This window comes from Furipterus horrens, unplaced genomic scaffold (genome assembly GCF_987537825.1).
Source record: "Furipterus horrens unplaced genomic scaffold, mFurHor1.1.pri manual_scaffold_3, whole genome shotgun sequence".
NCBI lineage: Eukaryota > Metazoa > Chordata > Mammalia > Chiroptera > Furipteridae > Furipterus > Furipterus horrens.
This window is the reverse complement of record NW_028327173.1, coordinates 178,270,441-178,292,212: the sequence shown is the minus strand read 5'-3', so window position 1 is coordinate 178,292,212 and position 21,772 is coordinate 178,270,441. Positions and strand designations below refer to the sequence as shown.

The following is a 21,772-nucleotide window of genomic DNA, read 5'->3' as shown; positions in this document are numbered from 1 at the left end:
TAATCATCAGTGAAATGCAAATTAAAAACACAATGAGATATTACCTCACACCTGTCAGGATGGCTATCACAGATAAATCAACAAAAAACAAGTGCTGGAGAGGATGTGGAGAAAAGGAAACCCTCATGTGCTATTGGTGGGCATGGACTGGTGCAGCCACTGTGGAAAACTGTTTGGAGTTTCCTCAAACAATTAAAAATGGAACTGCCTATGACCCAGTGATCCCACTTCTGGGAATATATCTGAAGAAACCCGAAACACTAATTCAAAAGAACATATGCACCCCTATGTTCATTGCAGTGTTATTTATAATAGCCAAGATGTGGAAAGAGCCCAAGTGCCCGTCAGTAGATGAGTGGATAAAAAGCTGTGGTACATTTACACAATGGAATACTACTTGGCTGTAAAAAAAAGCAAGAAAAGGAAAAGGAAACATTGTAAAGTATATGATTATTTAACTACTATGCTGTACATCTAAAAGTAACACAAAATAATATTGAGTGTAAAGTGCAACTGAAAAATAAAATTTAAATTAAAAAAATAGTATTTCATTGTAGTGTTAATGTTTCCCTAATGATTAGTCATATTTAGGTTCTTTTTATGTGCTTACTTGCCATCAGTATATCTTCTTTGGGTAAGATATCCATCCAAATACTTTATCTACTTTTTAATTGGATCGTTTGTTTTCTTCATATTGAATTGTGTACCTTATATATTCTGAATATAAGCCTCTTATTTTATTATTACTTTTTAAAGTATATTTTATTAATTATGCTATTACAGTTGTCCCAGGTTCTTTTTCCCTTTGCCCTCCTCTGGCCAGTACATCCCTTCCCTCCAGCCACCCGCCCACTTAGTTCACATTCATGGGTCATGCATATAAGTCCTTCGGTTTCTCCACTTACTTTACTATTCTTAATGCCCCCCTGCCTATTTTGTACCTACTAGTTATGTTTCTTGATCCCTGCACTGTTTTCCCCTTTCTCTCCCGTTCTGCCTCCCCACTGATAACCCTCCAAATGATCTCCATATCTATGCTCCTATTTCTATTCTAGTTGTTTGCTTAGTTTGTTTTTTAGATTCATTTGTTGATAGTTTTGAGTTTGTTGTCATTTTACTGTTCATAGTTTTGATCTTCTTTTTCTTAAATGTGTCCCTTTAACCTTTCATATAATAAGGGCTTGGTGATGATGAACTCCTTTAGCTTTACCTTGTCTGGGAAGCACTTTATCTGCCCTTCCATTCTAAATGATAGTTTTGCTGGATAGAGTAATCTTGGTTGTAAGCTCCTTGTTTTTCATCACTTTGAATACTTCTTGCCAGTGCCTTTAAACCTTTTACAAGATAAATGATTTGCAAGTATTTTCTCCCCGTCTGTGACTGGTCTATTCAGTCCCTGTCTTGAAGACCCAAAGTTCTTATTTTTGATAAGACCAATTTATTAATTTTTTCCTTCATATAGTGCTTTTGATATCATTTTTGCCTAACTCAAGGTCAAAAACAATTTTTATTTTACACAGAAGTTATTAACAGATATTTATTCATTAGTAACTGGTTTTACTTATCTTTTCTTGATCACTGGTTAGTAATACTGAACCCTACCTAATGGTGTATTCCATAAGCAATCTTTATTTTACATATTTTTGGCTTTCATCCTCAACACCATGCAATGCTACAAAATACCATGCAATGAATACTTATTGAGTAAATTAGTCCACAGTGAGAAATCCATTGCTATTATATAGATATAAAACTGTACTTAATACCATGAGCATTTTTTCCTCCTGGAGAGTAATTATCCTATTTTTTCAGTACACAAGTTAGCATAAACCACTGGCTAAATAAAACTCAGTTTGAAATTTCTTATCTTTCATGGAGACATTTTCCAAATTTTAACGTAAAAAACATTTATTGAGTACCTACTATGCACAAATTACTGAGCTAGATATTGCATGGAGTTACAGAGGTATGAATGATACCAACAAGGTAACAGGCATTTTATACACATTATCTTTATCTTTAATTTAAAGATGAGAGGATTAAGACTTAGAAAAAGGCTAAGTAATGTGTTCAAGGTCACAGCTGGAAATGAAACATTAAGATTTATCTCCAGGCTTAAGTAAATAAAGGATGCGTGATTTGATGATATCTGACTCCAAAGTCTATGCTCTTGAGAGTGCATGGTGCTAAGGCAATACCGTTACCCTTCTCATTTTAAATAAAGTACAAGTGCTACTAACTGGGTACCTGAGAAAAATCTTCATCTGCTGCTGATAATTTAACAGCATTTTCTTGTACTGTCAGAGGTGTTGTAGGAAGAGCAAGATGAGAATCTGGCTGCAACCCCAATTCTTTCAAACTCATTGGACCATGACTAGGACATGAATCTTCTTCATCACCTGTTTTCAAATATGGAAACAAAAAGTTAAAATAAATTGTTTAATTTATCTTAGACAAAGGATAAATAATTGGCTAAAATTTTCAATATTTGTTACCTGCTGAATTAAAAGAAGCAACCCAACACCTGGTACCAAGCCTTCATTGCAATTAAAACCAAAGCTTATAGAGAATGCAAAAAGTGCCTCTGCTCACACAATCTGTGGAGTATTTTAAGGTTCCAATCAACAACTTGCTCATGCAGTCTACCCCCAGCCCCCATTCCTACACACCAACTCCTAACACTCCAGCTCACCTTTTCTATCAGTAAGAGTCAATACAATATTTTCTATCTAAAATGTAGTCTTAAAGCAAGGGGCAATTTCCTGGCTAGAAACTGCTTAGCTCTGTTCTGTAAATACTTTTCTTCTAATGATTAAGTTATTCTTTTCCTTATCAAAATGGCATCTCAATCAATTCAATAAAAAGAAGACAGTAAGAGCAATAAGACATAATTTATCTAATAATATATCACTGTACATTTATATTATACTCTACATATACTCTAAACACTTTTATATACATTATCTCATTTAATTTAAATCTGAAAATCATTCTGTAAGGCAGGCAGGTCAGATAGTATTATAATTGTCTTTCATTGACAAAGCTGTCTCAGGGAAGTTAACTGTCCAAAAATCAGAGAGCTATTTAAACGTACAAACAAATTAAAACACTCATCTTACAACTTCTAGTCACTATTCTTTATTTCACATTCTTGCTAAAATATTTCTAAGAAAATTTGACTTTTCCCAATTAATGGCCACTTTTTAGATATAACACAGTCTAGTCTATCATATAAAAAGTAGGTTTACAGTTTTGAGTATACAAAACAGCTTATTCTTGCATTATTACTTTAATTATTGTATTATTTCCCACACAAACAACTGTAAACCTTTTCCTCATCTGTAGGCATGAAGCATAATACATACACAAAACTGTTTTAAATGAAATAGTGTTTTAAAGACCTCATAGATTTTTTCCATTTAAAGGTAGTCTTTAGACAAGAATTAGGTTTGGCAAATAATCATCCTCTGATATTTTATGTTAACCTATATTTGTAGGTAAATTTCACACGAAGCAACAGTTTTAATTTTTGTGTGTCTTAAATATATTTTTAATTTTAATTTAATTTAATTTTTATTTAATCTTTACTGTATTTTTTTCCTTTCCCATTTAGTTTCCTGATACCTCCCTCCCGTGAGTTTTACCTTTCAGTCTGTACAAAATAATTTCTCATCATTATTACCTGTTTTATTCTCATTAAGTTATATATAATAATATAAGATTAATTTAAATAACGGTCATAATATCTATCATTCGGAGTAACTACTGTTCTAGGCCTTACATGGGCCTCTTTTATTCATTATGCCTTTTTCTATTCCTATGTCACTTTTCCAACTCTTTCTTAAGGCTGCCAACTGAATTAAGAGAAAAGAATTAGTGAGGAAAATAAAACTCTATTACAATTAATAAGAGAACTTGATAATGTGACTGGTTACTAAATAAACATGTAAAGTCATTTGCTTTTCTCTATATTATAGTAATACACACATAAAAATGAAAAAAAAATCCTTTACAACTGTGACTAGAAATATAAAATAATTAAGAATAAAATTATTTAAAGGCATAGAATCCACATGAAAAAATCACGAAATTTAATGGAAGAATACAAATTAAGATCTGGACAAATAGTAAAATATACCATAAACATATCAATTTGCCCAATATTAATACATAAATTGGTACAATTTCAATTAGGGTAATTTTAGTTGAAGAATTTTAGAGTTTATATGGAAGAATAAATGTCTGAGAATAACCAAGTATAAAAAATTATTTTAAAAAGGAAAACTTGCCCTATCAGGTAACAGAATGTGCCATAAAGACACAGCAGTGTAATATATTTTAGATTATAAAGAATGTTTTAGATATTGAATAAAGAATCCAGAAAAACATTCCCACATCTATAGGCATGTAATACAAAAATTGGTTAATATTAATATTTCCATTCAGTAGGAAAAAGTTAGCTTACATAATAATTGGTGCTGACACAACTAGCTATTTATTTGGAAGATAATCAAACTGAATTTCTATCTTACACCATTTGCAAAAATAAATCCCCAAAAGACTTAAATATAAATATATACTAAATAATGGAAATCTTGCAAAAAGAAAAAAAATCTAGGCAACTATACACTTAAGCTTGTGTAAGGGGAAACCTAGCCAAGCCACGAAAACACACAAAAATACAGAAGACAGAAATAACTATATAAAAAAATGTATAAACTATATGGCAAAGAAAGATCATAAATAATGGCAATGAATAAAGTATGAATTTGGAAAAAGGCATCTGTAATACAGATGACAGAAAACACCTTAAATATAGAAAAATATACAAGAAAAATTTAGAATCTAACAGATGGGGAAAGACCTTAAGTAGGTAATTCATAAAAGAGCAAATTCAAATGGCCAACAAACATGAAGAGAAATATAAACTCACTAGTAGTCAGAGATATATATTTATATTTCAAGTGACAAAGACAAAAAGAGTAATAAACACAATTTCTGGAGGAAATGCAGGGAAAAGTTTCTAATAAATTACTGATAAAAATAAACTGGTTTGAACTTCTAAGACAGCAACTTGGTATATCTATTTTAAAATTAAAAATATATTTGCCTTTGGACCCAATAACTACTTCTGGGAAACTATTCCATAAACATAAAATGCAACCATGTATTAGGATATATGTCTATGGATATGTGCTCTAGCATTGTTTATAGTGGGGGAAAATGCTAATAAAATAAATATCCATCAACATAACAATGACTAAATTATTGGAAATTCACACCAACAGGATTTATGAAATTATTAAAAAGAATGAATTTAAGCAGTATCAGTTGACCCGAAGTAATTTCTACAGTTTACTGAGTATAAAGAAAATGCAGGCAAGGGTGAATGATATGATCTCAGCTTGTAAAGTAACAGTACATACACACATCTTACATACCTATCATATATATCACACTTGTGTGTATGTATATAATTATATATGTGTGTTAGGAAAAAGAGATGGAGCTGGTATGTATACCAGAATCTTAATATGAGTTACTTGGCGTAAGGTATAACATGGACAGGAAAAAACATGAGGAGGAGGATGAATGGAGGACCCCCCCCCAACACACACACACAAAAGTCTGTAATTTAAAGTAATGTAAGATATAATATAGTGGGTATCCATACAAGTTTTCTGAGTAAATTAAAAGCTATAACAGGTAGTAAATCCAAGAGTCCTTACAATTTGTTCAGAATACAGTTTACATTTTAGGATTTCCAAGATAACTCTTGGAAGCTTATTTTGCATCTTTTTGTTACTCAACTCAACCTAGAGAGCCTCAGGATTAGAAACAGTGGTAGGAACTATGGGTTGCAAACAGGACACTTTCTGAGCAGGGGTAGAGAGAGGCAAAATAAGAACAGATGAGATTCTGTAAGCAAAGTTATTAAAAATCAATATAAAAGGCATGAGATTAGCCACCAACGGAAATGATGATACACAGGATTCATTCTTCTACAGCAGTGGTTCTCAACCTTCCTAATGCCACGACCCTTTAATACAGTTCCTCATGTTGTGGTGACCCCCAACCATAACTAAAGCATAGTGATTAATCACAAAAACACTATGTAATTATATGTGTTTTCCGATGGTCTTAGGTGACCCCTGTGAAAGTGTCGTTCAACCCCTAAAAGGGTCGCAACCCACAGGTTGAGAACCGCTGTTCTACAGTAACCATTATATAACAAAATACTTGAAACAAGAAAACTCTCTATAGGCACAATCCTCTTAGGCAACTGTGGATAGTTTCTGATTCTATTAAATATGTGTAAGAAGGTATTTTTACATAAACCAGGTATTATTAAAGATAGTAACAAGCACAGTGCCATGCACTGTACTAATGACTTTTATATGCACTGTCACTTACTACCCCTAATAACTTTATGATGTGGATATATTTACAGTAATCAGCCTCCAAGATGCCCCGGTCACTGCTGCTGGTATTCACACATTTATGTAGCTCCCTACTATGTTATTCTAGGACTGATCTGTGTTATCAATAGCATGTGGCATACGTGATGGCATATTCCCTTCTAAGATTAGGTCATAAAAGACACTGTAGCTTCCATCCTGTCTGCTCACTTTCTCTCAGATCATCTGCTCTGGGGGAAGCCGGCTGCTCTACACAAAGGTTCATGGAGTGGGAAACAGGCCTCTTGCCAGCAGCCACATGAGTGAGCTTGAAAAACAGATCCTCCAACTCCAGGTGAAGCCTTCAGATGACTGTTGCTCCATCCAACAGTTTGACTGCAATCTCATGAGAGATCCCGAGAACCACCCAGCTAAGCCATTCCCAGATTCATGACTTGCAGAATTGTGTGAGATGTTTCCTCTTCAGCCGCTAAACTTTGAGATAATCTGTTACACAGCAATAGATAACTAATACACTGTTATCATCCCCATTTGATAGATGAAGAAACTTGGGCCCCAAAATACACAGAGTTAGAATTCAAACTGATATCTGAAACTCCAAAAGCCCAAATTCTTAGCCATTCTGCTATAATGCCCATCTATATGCTCCATCTTATGTTATGCCACATTACTTATGTTTTCCAATAAAATTAAACAGAATCAACAGTGTGTAGCTACTATTAAAAATGCACTGTACTGCAGGTAATCTGCTAGCCCCTATCACAGGTAAAAGGAGGATATGTTTTTGAGGATTTTATTCTATAACAATTTAACAAGCACCTAGTTGCTCTCAAGTGATCTGCGAGAGCCATCTAGTGTCAATTTTGTTTAATTGCAATCTGCACAGAAAGCGGGATACAAATGTCATGGTTTCTTTAATCCTACTAATTTTGAAATTTTAAAAGAACATAAACATTTAATGCTCTCACTATCTGCATAGAATAATTCCAATCTTACTTCACATGTGTTCCCATGGAAAACTCAGTCTTGAATTTTTTAATATAATGTGTTCACTCAACATAAAACTGAGACTTTAGCCCTTGCTGGTGTGGTTCAGTGGGTTGAGCACCAGCCTGTGAACCAAAAGGTTGCTGGTTCAATTCCCAGTCAGGCCACATGCCTGGGTTGTGGGCCAGCCGATCGATGTTTCTCTTCCTGTCTTTCTCCCTCCTTTACCCTCTCTCTAAAAACTAAATAAAATCTTAAAAAAAACAACAACAATGAGACTTTAAGTATTCTATACCAATGCTTTTCTAACTTCATGCATTTCCTTAGCAGATTTCTAGAAAATCTGCATACTTCCAGAAGTTTCTTCACTTAAGAGAATGAAATAAATGGGGATGGGAAAAGTCAGTTAAATGAGAACATAGTTAATCCCCATTAATTTGAAGACTTCGTATTTGCAATTCACCTACTTGATAAAATGAAGCTTTAACCCCCAAATCAATACTCATAGCACTTGCAATCATTTGACAGTCATGTGGAGAAAAACCTGTATCACCCTACACACACTTGACCAGCTGAGGCTGAGCACTGTGAGTGACCCTTTCTTTAGCTCTACCGTCAAGTGTCCTTTTTACTATCTATTTAGTGACATGTTTTTCACATTTTTGTATATTTTGTTGGTGATTCTGCTCTTTAAAATGGCCCTAAATAGTGCTGAAGTGCTTTCTAGTGTTCACAGGTGCAAGAAGGCTGTGACAGGCCTTACAGAAAAAATGTGTGTTAAATAAGCTTCATTCAGGCGTGAGTTATAGTGCTGTTGGCCGGGATTCAATGTTAATAACTCAACTACATATTAAATAAGTGTCTTTACATAGAAACTCATATAAAACAAGGTTATGTATTGATCAACTGACAAAAATGTTATGATCCAAGGTTCACAGGAACCTAACTCTGTATTTTCCCCAAGAGCAAACAGTTCAGTATTTGCTAATTCATCATTCTTGGTGACTATATAGAACACAAGTACGGCAGATAATGAGAATCAACTATGCTAGTGACAGTATTCTCTATTCTATTGTTAACCCCAAAGTATAATAGCAGAAACTTTCATTAATGAAGTTCTAAAATAGCCCTGGGTGTACTTAGCACTGAGTCAGAAATTCATACAGGACAAAGAGTGAATTTCTATGGTATTATCTAATTTAACCTTGTCCTAAACAAAATCTGTTAGGTTAAAATTTTTGATGTGCTAGTTATACTTTTCTAGTACATATTAAAATTAATATAGCACTATTAAAAAATTTTAAATGTACATATGCATATTACCAAAATTATTTCATGAACAACCTGCCCAATGGTTCATGTACCTTCTGATAAATGAATCACATTAGGAGAAACACTGCTATATATACCACAGAAAAAGATACATATTACCAAATTTTTCAATTATGAAGACCCTTTTTAATAAGGAAATCTTGCAGGTTTTCACCTGAAAATGGTTATGCTTTTCTCAGTTCAGGTTAGGAACACTATTATAGATTATAATACAAAACAGAATACAGCATTAGCATGGAACTGAACAAAGAAAGTATGATGGAATTCAAAGTGAATATTCTAATAGATGATACATCAAGAAGCAGTATTTTGGTGTATACCTGCAACTGTGTCAAATTGCTGAGATAAAGGCTTAAGAGCACATTTTTGATCCAAAGACTCAGCATTAGCGACAAGCTGTTGCTTGTAGACAGGATGTCCCATTAAGTTCTCTGCTTCTGCTGTCAGCCTGGGCCTTTGTCCTTCACCCAAACTGTTTTCCAAATCCTGTAAAAAGTAGAAACAATTGTTAAAACCATTATATTAAAATCAAGTCAAAACAGGAAATACCTAACACCATGTGTGATCCATACCACTTGACGACTTAAAGGTATTTTAGAAAGTGCTTATTATGCCACATACAGCCCACCTGAAAGACAAGTTTAAAAAGCTAGTTTAATGAGACATCTAGCCATAGGCTTTCACTTCATATCTTATATTTTTATGAAGTTAAATAACCATTATCTATTTTTCCAACCTTCAAATTAGATACCAATAAAACACACAGAAGACTAATTTTATTATTTAAAACACTAAATACTAAAACATATTACATATTGTTCACAAAGCTTAAAATTAGAATAGAAAATTTATCTCTAATTCTTGATTAATAAAACTTGTCTAAAGTTGTTAGTGTAAACTTTATAATTAAAGATTTGATAAGGAGAATATACCTTAAATGATATATACCCCTATACAAATAATTACATTTTTTCTAAGTGTGCAGATTGAAAGACTACTGTAATCATATTTAATAAAGTTCTTTTCCTGGGAAAGTACAAGAGTAAAAAAAAAGTGCAAATATGTTTCTCTGTCAAATACATGAAATAGATAAACAACTTAAAACAATTAAGACTTCTATTTTCTGTCTGTATTAAAAATTAGATACCTAATCATTATCACATTTTGTGACTTGGAACTATTCTAATTAATAACTTTATTACTCAAGAACTGAATAAAAATTCCAATATCTAGGCCCTGGCTTCTGTGGCTCAGTGGATTGAGGTCGGCCTGCGAGCCAAGTGTCGCTGGTTCGATTTCCAGTCAGGGCACATGACTAGGTTGCACATCAGGTCCCCAGTTGGGGGCGTGAGTGAGAGGCAACCACACAGTGACGTTTCTCTCCCTCTCTTTCTCCTTTCCTCTCGCTCTAAAAATAAAAATAAATAAATAAGCAAAAACCAAATAATTAAAAAAACATTCCAATATCTGAAAGCTCTATTTTTCATTTAAAAGGTGTTTAATTTCAACAAAGTGGATTTTTTTTACTAGAATATATGAAGAAATCACTGCTGAAACATCTCTGATAATTCTTTTGACTACAAAATAAAATCTAACTTCTTAGCTCAGTAGTTAGGATTTTCTATAACTTGCCCTAATTTTTCTCTATGCACTTCTATATCCCTTCATTCCCTAATCTGACTCTTCTTTAGGGACACCGATGGCCTTAACATTCTTTAAATAGATAAATATTGTTTTTGCAATTAATATAAAATTCTTGAAGACTCTTGCGCAAAGTTTAGAATGATGGCAGATACATTTTCTTTAGAAAATCAGAAACATTTCACAGAGCCTATATTACTCTGCCACTACCACATAAAATATTGTGCAAAATATACTACCTTTTCTATTTAAATAAATTTTCTAAAGTACTTGTAACTGCTGACGCCTTAGTACTCTATGATTCTACTGAAGACTTAGCTTGCCTATTCACAAAATGATCTAGTTAGTATCATTTTTGTATTATACTTAAAGCTTAATATATTTTTTAACCTCATCCAAGGACATTTTTTCAATGCTTTTAGAGAAAGAGAGAGTGAGAGAGAGAAACATCAATGAAAGGGAGACACATCGATCAGTTGCCTACATGTATGTGCCCTAACTGGGGATCAAACCCCAACCTGAGTATGTGCCCTGACTGGGAATCGAATCCATGACCTTTCAGTCTACAAATGACACCCCAACCAAATGAGCCACACAGCCAGGACTATACTCAAAGCTTAGACACATGTAATTCTAAGTTATGCTGTCTGCAATCTATAGTAATTAATGTATCTAGTCTAAATACATAAATGTACAAATTGCAGTTTTGCCGTAAGACTGCTCTTGCTGACCTAAAGCTCCCTCTGGGCAAGGAGTTTTAAGCACAAAGAGCCACTATTTTCTTACCAAAGCAGTATTTTAACATATAAATATATCATTATTACTAGTTCTTAATACAAACAAAACAAATACTTAATAGTTCTGTACACATATGAAAAAATGCCAAATGTCACTGCTAATCAGATTCATAAAAATTTAAGATTAAGAACACCATCTGTGTGGTACAAGGGCCAGGGGCTGAGACAGTGGGGAGATGTTTAAGGGCACAAACTTACAAATAAGAGATGCATAAGTTCTGGAGACCTAATGCACAGCATAGTGAATGTCATCAATACTATATTATAAACTTAAAAGTTTTTTTTTTTTTGACAGTTTTAAAGTATATTTTATTGATTATGTTGTTACAGTAGTTCCAATTTTTTCCCCTTTGCTTCCCTCTGCCCAGTACCCCCATTCCCTCCAGCAATCCCACCCCACTTAGTTCATGTCCATGTGTCATGCATACAAGTTCTTTGGCTTCACCCTTTCCTATATTATTCTTAACATCCCCCTGTCTATTTGTACCAACTGATTATCCTTCTTAGTCCCTTCACCATTTCACCATTTCTCCCCCTACCCTCTCCCCACTGATAAACCTCCAAATGGTTCCCATCACTAAGATTCTGTTCCTATTCTGGTTTGCTTAGTTGGATTTTGTTTTTATTTATTTATTTTATTCAGTTGTTGATAGTTGTGAGTTTGTTATCATTTTAGTGTTCATAGTTTTGATCTTCTTTTTCTTAAGTAAGTCCCTTTGACATTTCATATCATAATGGCCTGGTGATGATGAACCCTTTTAGCTTCACCTGGTCTGGGAGCACTTCATCTGCCCTTCCATTCCAAATGATAGCTTTGCTTGGTTTTAGGTTGCCTTTCATCACATTCAGTACTGCTTGCCAGTCCCTTCCTGCCTGCAAAGTGTCCTCTGAGAAATCAGCTGATAGTCCTATAGGCACCACCCTGTTGGCAACTCTCCGCCTCTCTCTTGCTGGCCCCAGGACTCTCTCTTTATCTTTCACCTTTGGCAACTCAATCATGATGCATCCTGGTGTGGTCCCCTCTGGGTCCAGCTTGCCCGGGACCCTCCGTGCTTCCCGGACCTGTATGTCCATCTCCTTCGCAAAATTTGGGAACTTTTCCTCATTTTCTTCAATTCTTGCTTCCTCATTCTGCACTGGTTGACTGTTTTTTCTTCCTTATGTTCCAAATCATTGGTTTGAACCCTGGTTTCCTTCCTGTCTCCATTGGTTTTGTGTGGATTTTCCTTTGTTTCACTTAGCATAGCCTTCACTTCTTCTCTTATGCATTTGCCATACTCAAGCATATCTGTCAAGCCTGTGAGCATCTTTATCACCAGTGTTTTGAATTCTTCATTTGTTAGGTTGTCTATCTCCTCATCTGTGAGGTTGGCTATCTCCTTGTTGCTTAGTTTTCCTACTGGAACCTTGATCCATTCCCTCTTTTGGGTCATATTTCTCTTTCCCCTTCATTCTGACAGGCTCCTGTGTTTGTCTGCCTTCGTGTCCCAGGTAGAGCTGTCCTCCTCTTACATTATAAGGGGCGGAGCCTTAGGGATTTGTCAGTACAAGGTGACCTGCTTCACCACGTTGTGGCGCTGTATGTGAGGGAGGGGTCCGAGAGGGAACAATGCTGCCTGCCCAGCACTCGCTCCCCTCTTCAGCCACCTCTCCCACTTCTGCACTGGACTGGCACCCCTCTAGCTGCTGCCCAGGCCATTATTCCCAGAGTGGGTGGGTCTGCAGACGTTCTAGGACTGTGGGGGCCCTTTAAACAAGTGGACTTTGCTGAGAGACCAGCAGTTTCTGCCTCCACCCCGACCCCCACTGGTCTGCACAGTCAGAAGCAATGAGGCTTGATTTTCCCCAGTGCTGGGACCATAAGCTGTGATGTCCAGTGAGGAGCTGGGAATGCTCTCCTGGTGTCCCTCCTGACTTTTTAAAATGTGTGACTGCGCTTTCTGCAAGCCTGCTGCTGCCGCTGCTGCTGCTACCACCACACCGTGTCCTCTCTGCCCTGGCTCCACTCGTCTGGATGAGTATTTCTTCTTTATGTCCTTGTTTGCTGGACTTCTGTGCAGTTTGGTTTTCTGGAACTTCTGGTTGTTTCTAGTTTTGAGGTAGTTGTATTCCTTCTTAGTTGTGGAGGGAGACGCAGTGTGTCTGTCTACACCTCCGTCTTGGCTGGAAGTCTCAAAGTTTTTAAGAGACTAGACCTTGATTGTTCACACCACAAAAAAGAAATGATAACTATGTGACATGATAAAGGTGTCAGCTAATATACTGCAATATATATTAATGTATCACATTTCTAGCATTGTTGTGTACCTTAAACTTGCTCAATGTTAGATGTCAATTATCTTAATTAAAAATAGATAAATGTTAAAAAAAATAAAAAGAACATCTATCAAAATGGGAAGAGTCTCATATAGTTAGAAAGCAGTTTATTACTTCTTACTGAAATTATAAATGTTTGTACCTTTTTAACCAGCAATTCTACCTCTCATTATCTGATCTAGAGAAATAATGCCTCATAAATGCAAAAAAGGAATTTATTATAATTTGAATAGAATTTCAATAAAATAATTAAATTATGGTATGTTATACATATACTGTAGATTAAAAGAATATGGTAGATCTTCAGAATTTACAGTTAAAAATTTTAAGCCAGGGTTCAGAATAATACATAGACACACCTTTAAATTTCACCCATGCACACGCACACATCTGCAAAAGCTGAGATTCTTAGAAAAAGATCTGCAGAGGACAAGCTCCCACTTCTGGGCTTTGCCAGGGCTGCATACTAATAAAGGCTGCCAAGCTCCTTATCCCCAAGTTGATCTTAGAGTAACTACAGAAATGAGAGGAAACCATGGATTCTGAAAACTAGGAACAAATCGTGAAAAAAGCCCTGGGCAAGACTGGCAGCTAACCTGACCTGGTGGGTGTGGGAAGGAAGGGGCTGAATCCTACACAGGAAGGTGACTGGAGAGGTTTTAGTGAGAGGAATGACTGGAGCAAAGCACTTGCTTCTTTCCCTCATCAGCTTGATCATCACTACTTGTCCCTTAACCACAAAAATCTTGGCAAAAAACCCAGCTGAGACACTAATAGCCCAGAGTAACATCACGGAACATGAAGGCCCAACTGGGGTGAAAAGTTACAGGTGAAATCTGACCAGAAACCCATGGCCATTTGTTCCTTCACCCTCCTTCCCTCCAAATCCCAGGACTATATTACAAAACCTCCATACTCCTTCTTAAATATCTAAGCCTGTGACTCCCTTGCCCACAAATATCATAATGGGCTCCACAGTACCCAAACCTTTCCATGGGCAAAAAGGTTCTTTATGATTATCTGGTTCCACCTACTTCTCCAGACTGATCTCTATCTACAGCTGTGGCCACACTGATATTTCAACACTTTCTAAATATGTCTTAATCTTCCTTGGTTCTTGTCCCTTAACACATGTGATTTCAGCTTCTAAAATGTCCTTCCCCCTCAGTGTTGTCTAGGAAAATTCTACTGGGTCTTTAAAAACCCACATCAGTATTATTTTCTGTATAAAAGGTCATCAGACTTCAAGCAGAGTTTTCCCTTCTCTGAGCTAATATACACTTATAAGGACAGCTATCTGAACAGTTATTGCCCTGCACAGAAACTGTTTAAGCCCTTTGTCCCCTATATGATTGTCATCTACTTATAGGCAGGAGCACAGCCTCATTTTTTTTAACTTTCCCAAGGTTGTGTCTGGCATATAGTAAATACTCAGCAAATGGTTGTGGGAAGAAAGAAAGAAAGAATGAATGAATGATCCTCACAAATAACTTCAAAGGACTCCAGATATTTTTTAGCTGTAAAACAACAGAGTTGGAACACATGGGCCAAATTCCTTTCAACTGTAAAACTGTATAACTCTATGATTCCTGGTTAAAGTTACGACAAGGATGATCCCTGAGGAAGATGAAATAGTAGCATACTTTAACTAAAAGTAGGAATATTTCGTTATTTTTTTCCTGTACCTAGGTCTAACTGAAAAGAAAAAAAAATCATTACGGTTAAAAAGTACCTGTGATTGATAGACAGCTTGCTGTGCAATTAATGATTCCTGGTCTTGTTTAGCAAGAGGAGAGAGAATTGCATCTCCATTAAATTTCTTATTGGACATTCTAATCACTTGTCCTTCACTGAGAGGATCATCTTCCTAAATGAAATATAAAGACAATAATGCAACAAAAAATGCTATCAAACCACTGCATTTTCCTTAATTTATGATTAATAAAACTTAGTCACCATGAAAATGGGCATATTAGCACTTTATAGAAAAAAGGCGGACTCTTTTATTTTCATTGAGTTCTCATTCCCATTCAACTATACTAAAAGCCCTCTATGTGTGCCTCAAATATAAACAACATATTAAGTAATTTGCTACATTTAAACTGGAGATTTACTATAAAAACACACAAAAATTAAACCCTTTGTCATGTGACTGAGTTACAGTGATTCACAAATGTTTTATATTTTGGCCCACCCGACTTCCTGCTTCCTGTTTATGTAGTACACAAAGCAACACCACAGTGTGGTAATGAGGCAAAGCACTGTAGCACTGCTGTAACCCGGATCACAAGCAAAAACGAAAAACTGCAGAAATAGGTCAAAGTGCCTGTAAGACCTTCCTTTGTTCTTTCGCCTTTGTGCCCATCTCTCGTACTCGGCTAGGGAGCAGGTAACTGAGAGCCCTCACTGGAACACCCAGCTTAGGCTTCTTGTGCCTCAAAATAGAACTGTCCCCAAAATGAGGGACAGTGTCGGCCTAAGAGTCAGAGAATCTGGATTCCCTTGTAAATGCAAGTATTAACATGATTTTAAATACTGTTGATAGTTTTTTACTTAAATATTTTATTTTTAATGAAATAAAATTTATTAACTCTGGATTGGAAGTCCTTATCAACCCCAGCCGTATACAGATCAATGCCTACTGGTACATGACTTCAAGTTATTCCCAGTTTTTCAAGATTGCATTTCCACATATGACTTTATTATGAAGATTTAGGTTTAGTACAAATATCAAAATTAGAATTGTTTCAAATATAGAAAAAGAAAGATGTTATAATTTAGTCCTGGTTCAGTTTAGCTGTTTACTTTGAACAAACTTAAACATGCTTTGGCACCATGATAAAGTTCTAAGAATGGATGAAGAGGACATAATGACATACTAAGTAGGCCAAATGTTAGTGTAATGCTTCCCTGAAAATCCTCATTTATGACTTCCCTCCATTTATTTTATGAATTATATTCTGTCTATAAAAATATAATTTTTAAATGCCACGTTTTTCTTTTATAGAGCTAGATAATAACTAGGAAGAATTAGTGCCCCTAGGTTCTATTTCAGTATTTTTTTAAGCAACTGGATTCAATTATGTTTAGTACAAAGAATTTTAATCATGGTTAAGGAAAAATAACAAATGTATTATAAGAAAATTGGTTTAAACAGCAAGGTCCTGCTTGAAATATTGTAAAGTTGATATATTGAGGTGAGTTTGCACTGAGCTAGATTTTCATTACCTAGTTACATTAACTGTATTTTTCAACTACTGGAGGTACAGAAGTTAATAATTTCATTCTCACAATTTTAATAATGAGATGTGCATAAAAGTGAATTCCTTAATGGATATTTTATTAAACTTTATGTTTATAACTCAAATATTTGAGAAAAAAGCCTGATTGACAGCAGTAAGTCCATCTAGATAATCTTCATGTCAGATGTCAGAATTCAATGTGAGTCAATCACTTCTTACCATATCGTGGGCATCGTTCAGTGTACTGGATAAACTATCACTTAGGTTTATCAGAGACAGTCTTCCATCTCCCAAAGCTAGAAATTAAAATGTAAAAATTTAGAAAAAAGAAGAAACATAAACTTAGTAAATAATCTGACAATAAAGCCATACAACATTATATTTAAACTTATACCATAAAAATACTGTCAAAGTTCATAAATAATAAATCACAAGTTAATTTCACCTGCTTTTTTAAAGTACATTGTATGAAAAAGATGAATTTTTGTGTAATCTACCAATCTGTCAGAAATTAAAAAGAACTATAAATATCAACTGTTAACCATGAAACCGAGAAAGAGGCACTCCTATGCACTATCGATATAATTAACTGATTAACATTTCTGGAGAATATGTTGGCAATGTATTGTTATTTATATTTATTTATTTATTTATTTATTTCATAGTTTATTTTTTATTGTATTTTTCCATTATCATTTATTTCCCCTATACCTTCTGTATCTGTCCCTGGCTGGTTTGGCTCAGTGGATTGAGCGTCGGCCTGCGAGCTAAGTGTCGCTGGTTCGATCTTCCAGTCAGGGTACATCAGAGAAGGAAAACTCTGACTCCAAAAAACCTCCACTGCCTTGCGGCATACCTCTTCAGGGGAAAGGCTAAGGGAGTAAACCCCGACAGAAAATCCGGAGCCGGAGTCCCTAAGGCGGTTTGACGTTGTAGTCAACACCGGCAACTCCTGCGGCGCACCTGAACCCAAGCTGTATTGACTCCGTCTTTCCCTTGGACCCTTCAGCTGCGAAGAGAGGGGGGGTCTGCTGCATGGGCAACAGCAGACCCTCCATATCACCCTGCCCAGGCTCTGTAGCTTCAGCTTCACTGGAGAGGACACTCCAGCGTCATCGCAAGATGTCGATTCAACACGGGAGGAGACAGATACCGTGTCACTCCCGAGTCGGACTGCACAGCCATTCTCGGCGGTGCAGATAGACTCTTCAGAAGCTACACCATCGTCTCTCGAGACGGACGGCTGCCGACGACGACGACCTTCTGTATCACTATTTTAAAGCTACATATTTTGATTCAGCAATTCCACTCCTAGGCATGTATTCTAAGGAAGTTACAAGTGCAAGGATGGTCACTGGAGAGTTCAGTATAGTATGCAAACACAAAACAATCTACATGCCCACCACTATGGCACTGTTTTAACAGACTACACAGCCACTGCAAAAAACCAAAACAAAACAAAATGAGGTAGAGCTATATGTATTGATATAGAAGGATGTCCACAATATATTATTAGGTTAAAAAAATTCAGGTTTTAAAACAATATGTATACTATGATCTCATTTTTAAAGGTCAAAACACCTACAATACAAATATTTTTAGTTATCTATATGTGCATAGAAAATAAAAGACTGCAAGGGAATACCCTAAACTATTAAGAGTGATGTTAATTCTGGATTTATGTGGGAGGTTTTACTTTCTAAGGTTTAGATCCAGTATTGTTAGCTTGCACAGAGTCCGTATTCTTTTTACTATACATTGGCAAATCCTGAAAATTTAGTAAAGACACTTTAAACAGAAAAGTATATTACTCAGGAATTATCAAAATCTTAATATTAGTTAGGAATTATCATAATCTAACCAGTGAAATCATTTAATACAAGTTCACTTACTCCTGTGAGCCACGTTTTGACCATGGTCATATAAAATCTCTCCTTCAGAGATGGGTCTTTCAGTCTCAGTGACAGTAAGACTCCAGGTGCTCTCCATCGTTGAAGAACCAGAACTTGGCATTTGTACGGGGGAAGGGGCCTTGCTGTCAGCAGGGAGCGGCATCAAGGGAAGTGGCTTTGGAGGAACAGGTTGAGCAGGGAAATCCATACTCTCAGGTTCTTCATCTTTGGCCACAGACATTACACTAAAAAGAAAGACATTTTGAACTTATTAGGTCACTGAAGGCCTATATTAATTTTGATATTCAAAAACAGATTTAAAGATTGTATCTCCTTTTAGCAAAGTATTCCTTTAACCTACTCTACTATAATTAATTAACAAGATTTATTTTTCCAAGATTGTTTTCATGTTCTAAACACAGACCATCTTGAAAGTTCTACCATCCACAGAATAAATCTACATTGGGGACATATGGCACAATATACTATAAAAGTAAACTTATCAGGTAAATAAAGAGTCATACTGGGGAAAAAAATCACTTTCTATTTTAGTAACAATATAATAGATATATTTATTTTAATGTCTTCCAAAAAAATCTGTTTTAAAAAAATGGAAGTTATAAATCTGGTAAAAATATTTAAAACTTAGTATTTATGAAACTTCTTTCTACTAAAGTATAAAGTAGCTTGTGGTTTATAAAGCTTCATTTATAATTTCTGATGTTTTCAATGGGACACATAAGTCAGCTTAAGAAGAAATGTACAGTTACTAAAAGTGATTATGTTATCTTTACATAGCTCTCGGGTGAAGTTCTTCTTGAAGAGAGTTAGGATTCTCTTCTTCCAGTGGCAGGTCTCCATCACCCCATGGCTTGGGAAGGTCTGGGTTTGATATCTTCAGTTTATCAATGGAAACCTCTGACAAAGTTGGGGTAAGAGCAGCTGCAGGAGGAGGGGTAGCAGCAGGGGTAACTGTAGGAGTATTAACAAGCATGACAGCAGGCAAGTCATTTCCTAAAAAAATTTTTTTAAAAGAAAGGAAAAGATAAAACTCCATAGGAAGGCAAGATATATTGTTTCAGAAATTCCATAACATTTTGGCATACAAAATAATGGCAATAATAATTATAATAATAATAGCTACTAATGGAAAAATTTCCAAATTAGTTTAGTCAAGTATAAGAAAATAACTTTGAAAATACAACACTTTTAACACCACCATGAACTTAAAGTAGTCTAAGTGTCTATTAGATTATATATTTTAAAAAGTGGCAAGCAATTTTTTAGTTTCCATGTAAGAAAAAATGATGTATTAAAACCTAGTAAGCAACAGGTATCTGTTTACTAATCCACAAGACATTTTATAAAACAAACCATAAAATTATATTTAATAGTTGCTACTATTAAAATTGAAATACAGAAATAAGATGTGTACCTTTTTCAGCAAATATTTCCTTCACAGGAAAAGCTATATCATGATCTGAATCACAGGGAGAAGAATCTGGAGTTTTTACCAACACATGCTCCTCCGAAGGTGGAGGTGAGTGAGGAGGAGTTGGCTGCGGGGTAGCCACTGGGGTACACACGCGTGCCTAAAATAAGTTAATAAAATAAGATAAACGGTGCTTATACTCACTGAAGCAAAGATCATTTAAAACAATAAAATGAGCTCATTCAGAGATTAGATAAAATGTAATGGATGGGGGTGGAAAATGGAGCCCTAAATATCCTGGTTCTTGAAATTCTAAGCTATTTAGTGTCAAGACTAGCCTGTAGATAATCTTAGGCAATTGAAATACTATAGCTCTGCCTCTGAAATAGGCCCCAAAGAAATCTAAGGCTACCTATCCTAATATGGAGAAGAAGATTAAACAGACAGCTGAAGATCAAACCCAAACACAATCTGGGTAGACCATGTACAGAAAGAAAGCACTTTAACTAACTGACAAGGTATCAAAAATCAGTCTTTCAGCACAGAAGAAGAGAACTTATAAAAAGCAATGTAAGGATAAGAGGAAATAGGGGAGATCAAATAAAGACAAGATGGAGAAGAAAAGTACTGGGGAAGAAAAAAGTTTAAAATCACTGTAAAATCAATTTGTTAAATAGGTAATCATTCAAATTATTCAAAATTCAAAGGTACAAAAGGAGGACAGTGAAAATTATGTCTCCTTTCCTAGTCATGTCCCATCTACCTAGTTCCCTTTCCCAGAGTTACCAAACACAATCTTGACCTAAGTCATTTCACGTGTGTAGATTACCTGTGGAATAAATTTCCAGAAGTGGGAGTGCTCGGTTAAAGGGCTAATTGCATTTTTAAATGGAATACATATTGCCAGCTTTCCCTCTACAGGGTTGTTATTTTACAACTAACACCAAAGAGGTCTGAGAAATCCCATTTCCCCAAGGTTTGCTAAACAATGGCAATTATCAAATTTTCAGAGCTACTATTCCAATCAGTAAAAATAAAATTTCAGTGGCATTTTTCTTATTATCAGTGAGACTACCACCTTTATATATGTATAATAGGCCTTTTGTATTTCTTTTGTGTGTGTAACCTGTGTGAACATGTCTTTTCCCCATTTTTCAAATACATTATATTTAGAGAGAGGGGAAGGGAGGAATAAAAAGAGGAGGAGAAGCACTGACATGAAAGAGAAACATCAATCAGTTGCACCTCACACATGCCCCAACTGGGAACCAGCTGCAACCCAGGCATGTGCCCTGAACAGGAATTAAACTGGTGACCTTTCCCTTAGCAGGACAGCGCCCACCCAACTGAGCCATGTTGGCCAGGGCCATTATTTTTCTTTTTCTTTTCATTTTACACTTCTTCATATTATATACTATATTCTACATTATAAATTACAAATTGATACATGACTTTAAAACCATGAAGCACATTAGAAATTCTATAGCATTGGTTAGTAATTAGCATATTCTTAGCTTTGATTTCTAAGTGAAAGAAACAAATGATGGGTTTTTTTTTCTTGACTGCATAAACCTATGTTATAAGAGCTCTGTTTTCAAATATAAGGCTACTGACTCAAATATAATGCTACTAGTATTGGTAATGGATAATAATGATAAACAGTAGTTGACTGAATATTTACCAAGTTCCAGGCAGTAAGCTCTTTTTTATACAG

At 35.3% G+C, this 21,772-nt stretch overlaps 1 protein-coding gene across 2 annotated transcripts in view; it reads right to left on the bottom strand.

The window, feature by feature from the left end:
* Window positions 1-21,772, bottom strand: part of KIAA0586 (KIAA0586 ortholog) — a 106,034-nt gene that overhangs the window by 39,151 nt on the left and 45,111 nt on the right. For both annotated transcript variants that reach the window (XM_090270934.1, XM_090270935.1), the window contains exons 22-28: window positions 20,062-20,218; window positions 19,421-19,640; window positions 18,627-18,871; window positions 16,954-17,030; window positions 15,225-15,359; window positions 9,059-9,224; window positions 2,248-2,399 (exon numbers count right to left, since the gene is read on the bottom strand). In XM_090270934.1, coding sequence (XP_090127060.1) covers window positions 2,248-2,399; window positions 9,059-9,224; window positions 15,225-15,359; window positions 16,954-17,030; window positions 18,627-18,871; window positions 19,421-19,640; window positions 20,062-20,218 — 1,152 coding nt within the window. The remainder of the gene's footprint in view (window positions 1-2,247; window positions 2,400-9,058; window positions 9,225-15,224; window positions 15,360-16,953; window positions 17,031-18,626; window positions 18,872-19,420; window positions 19,641-20,061; window positions 20,219-21,772) is intronic.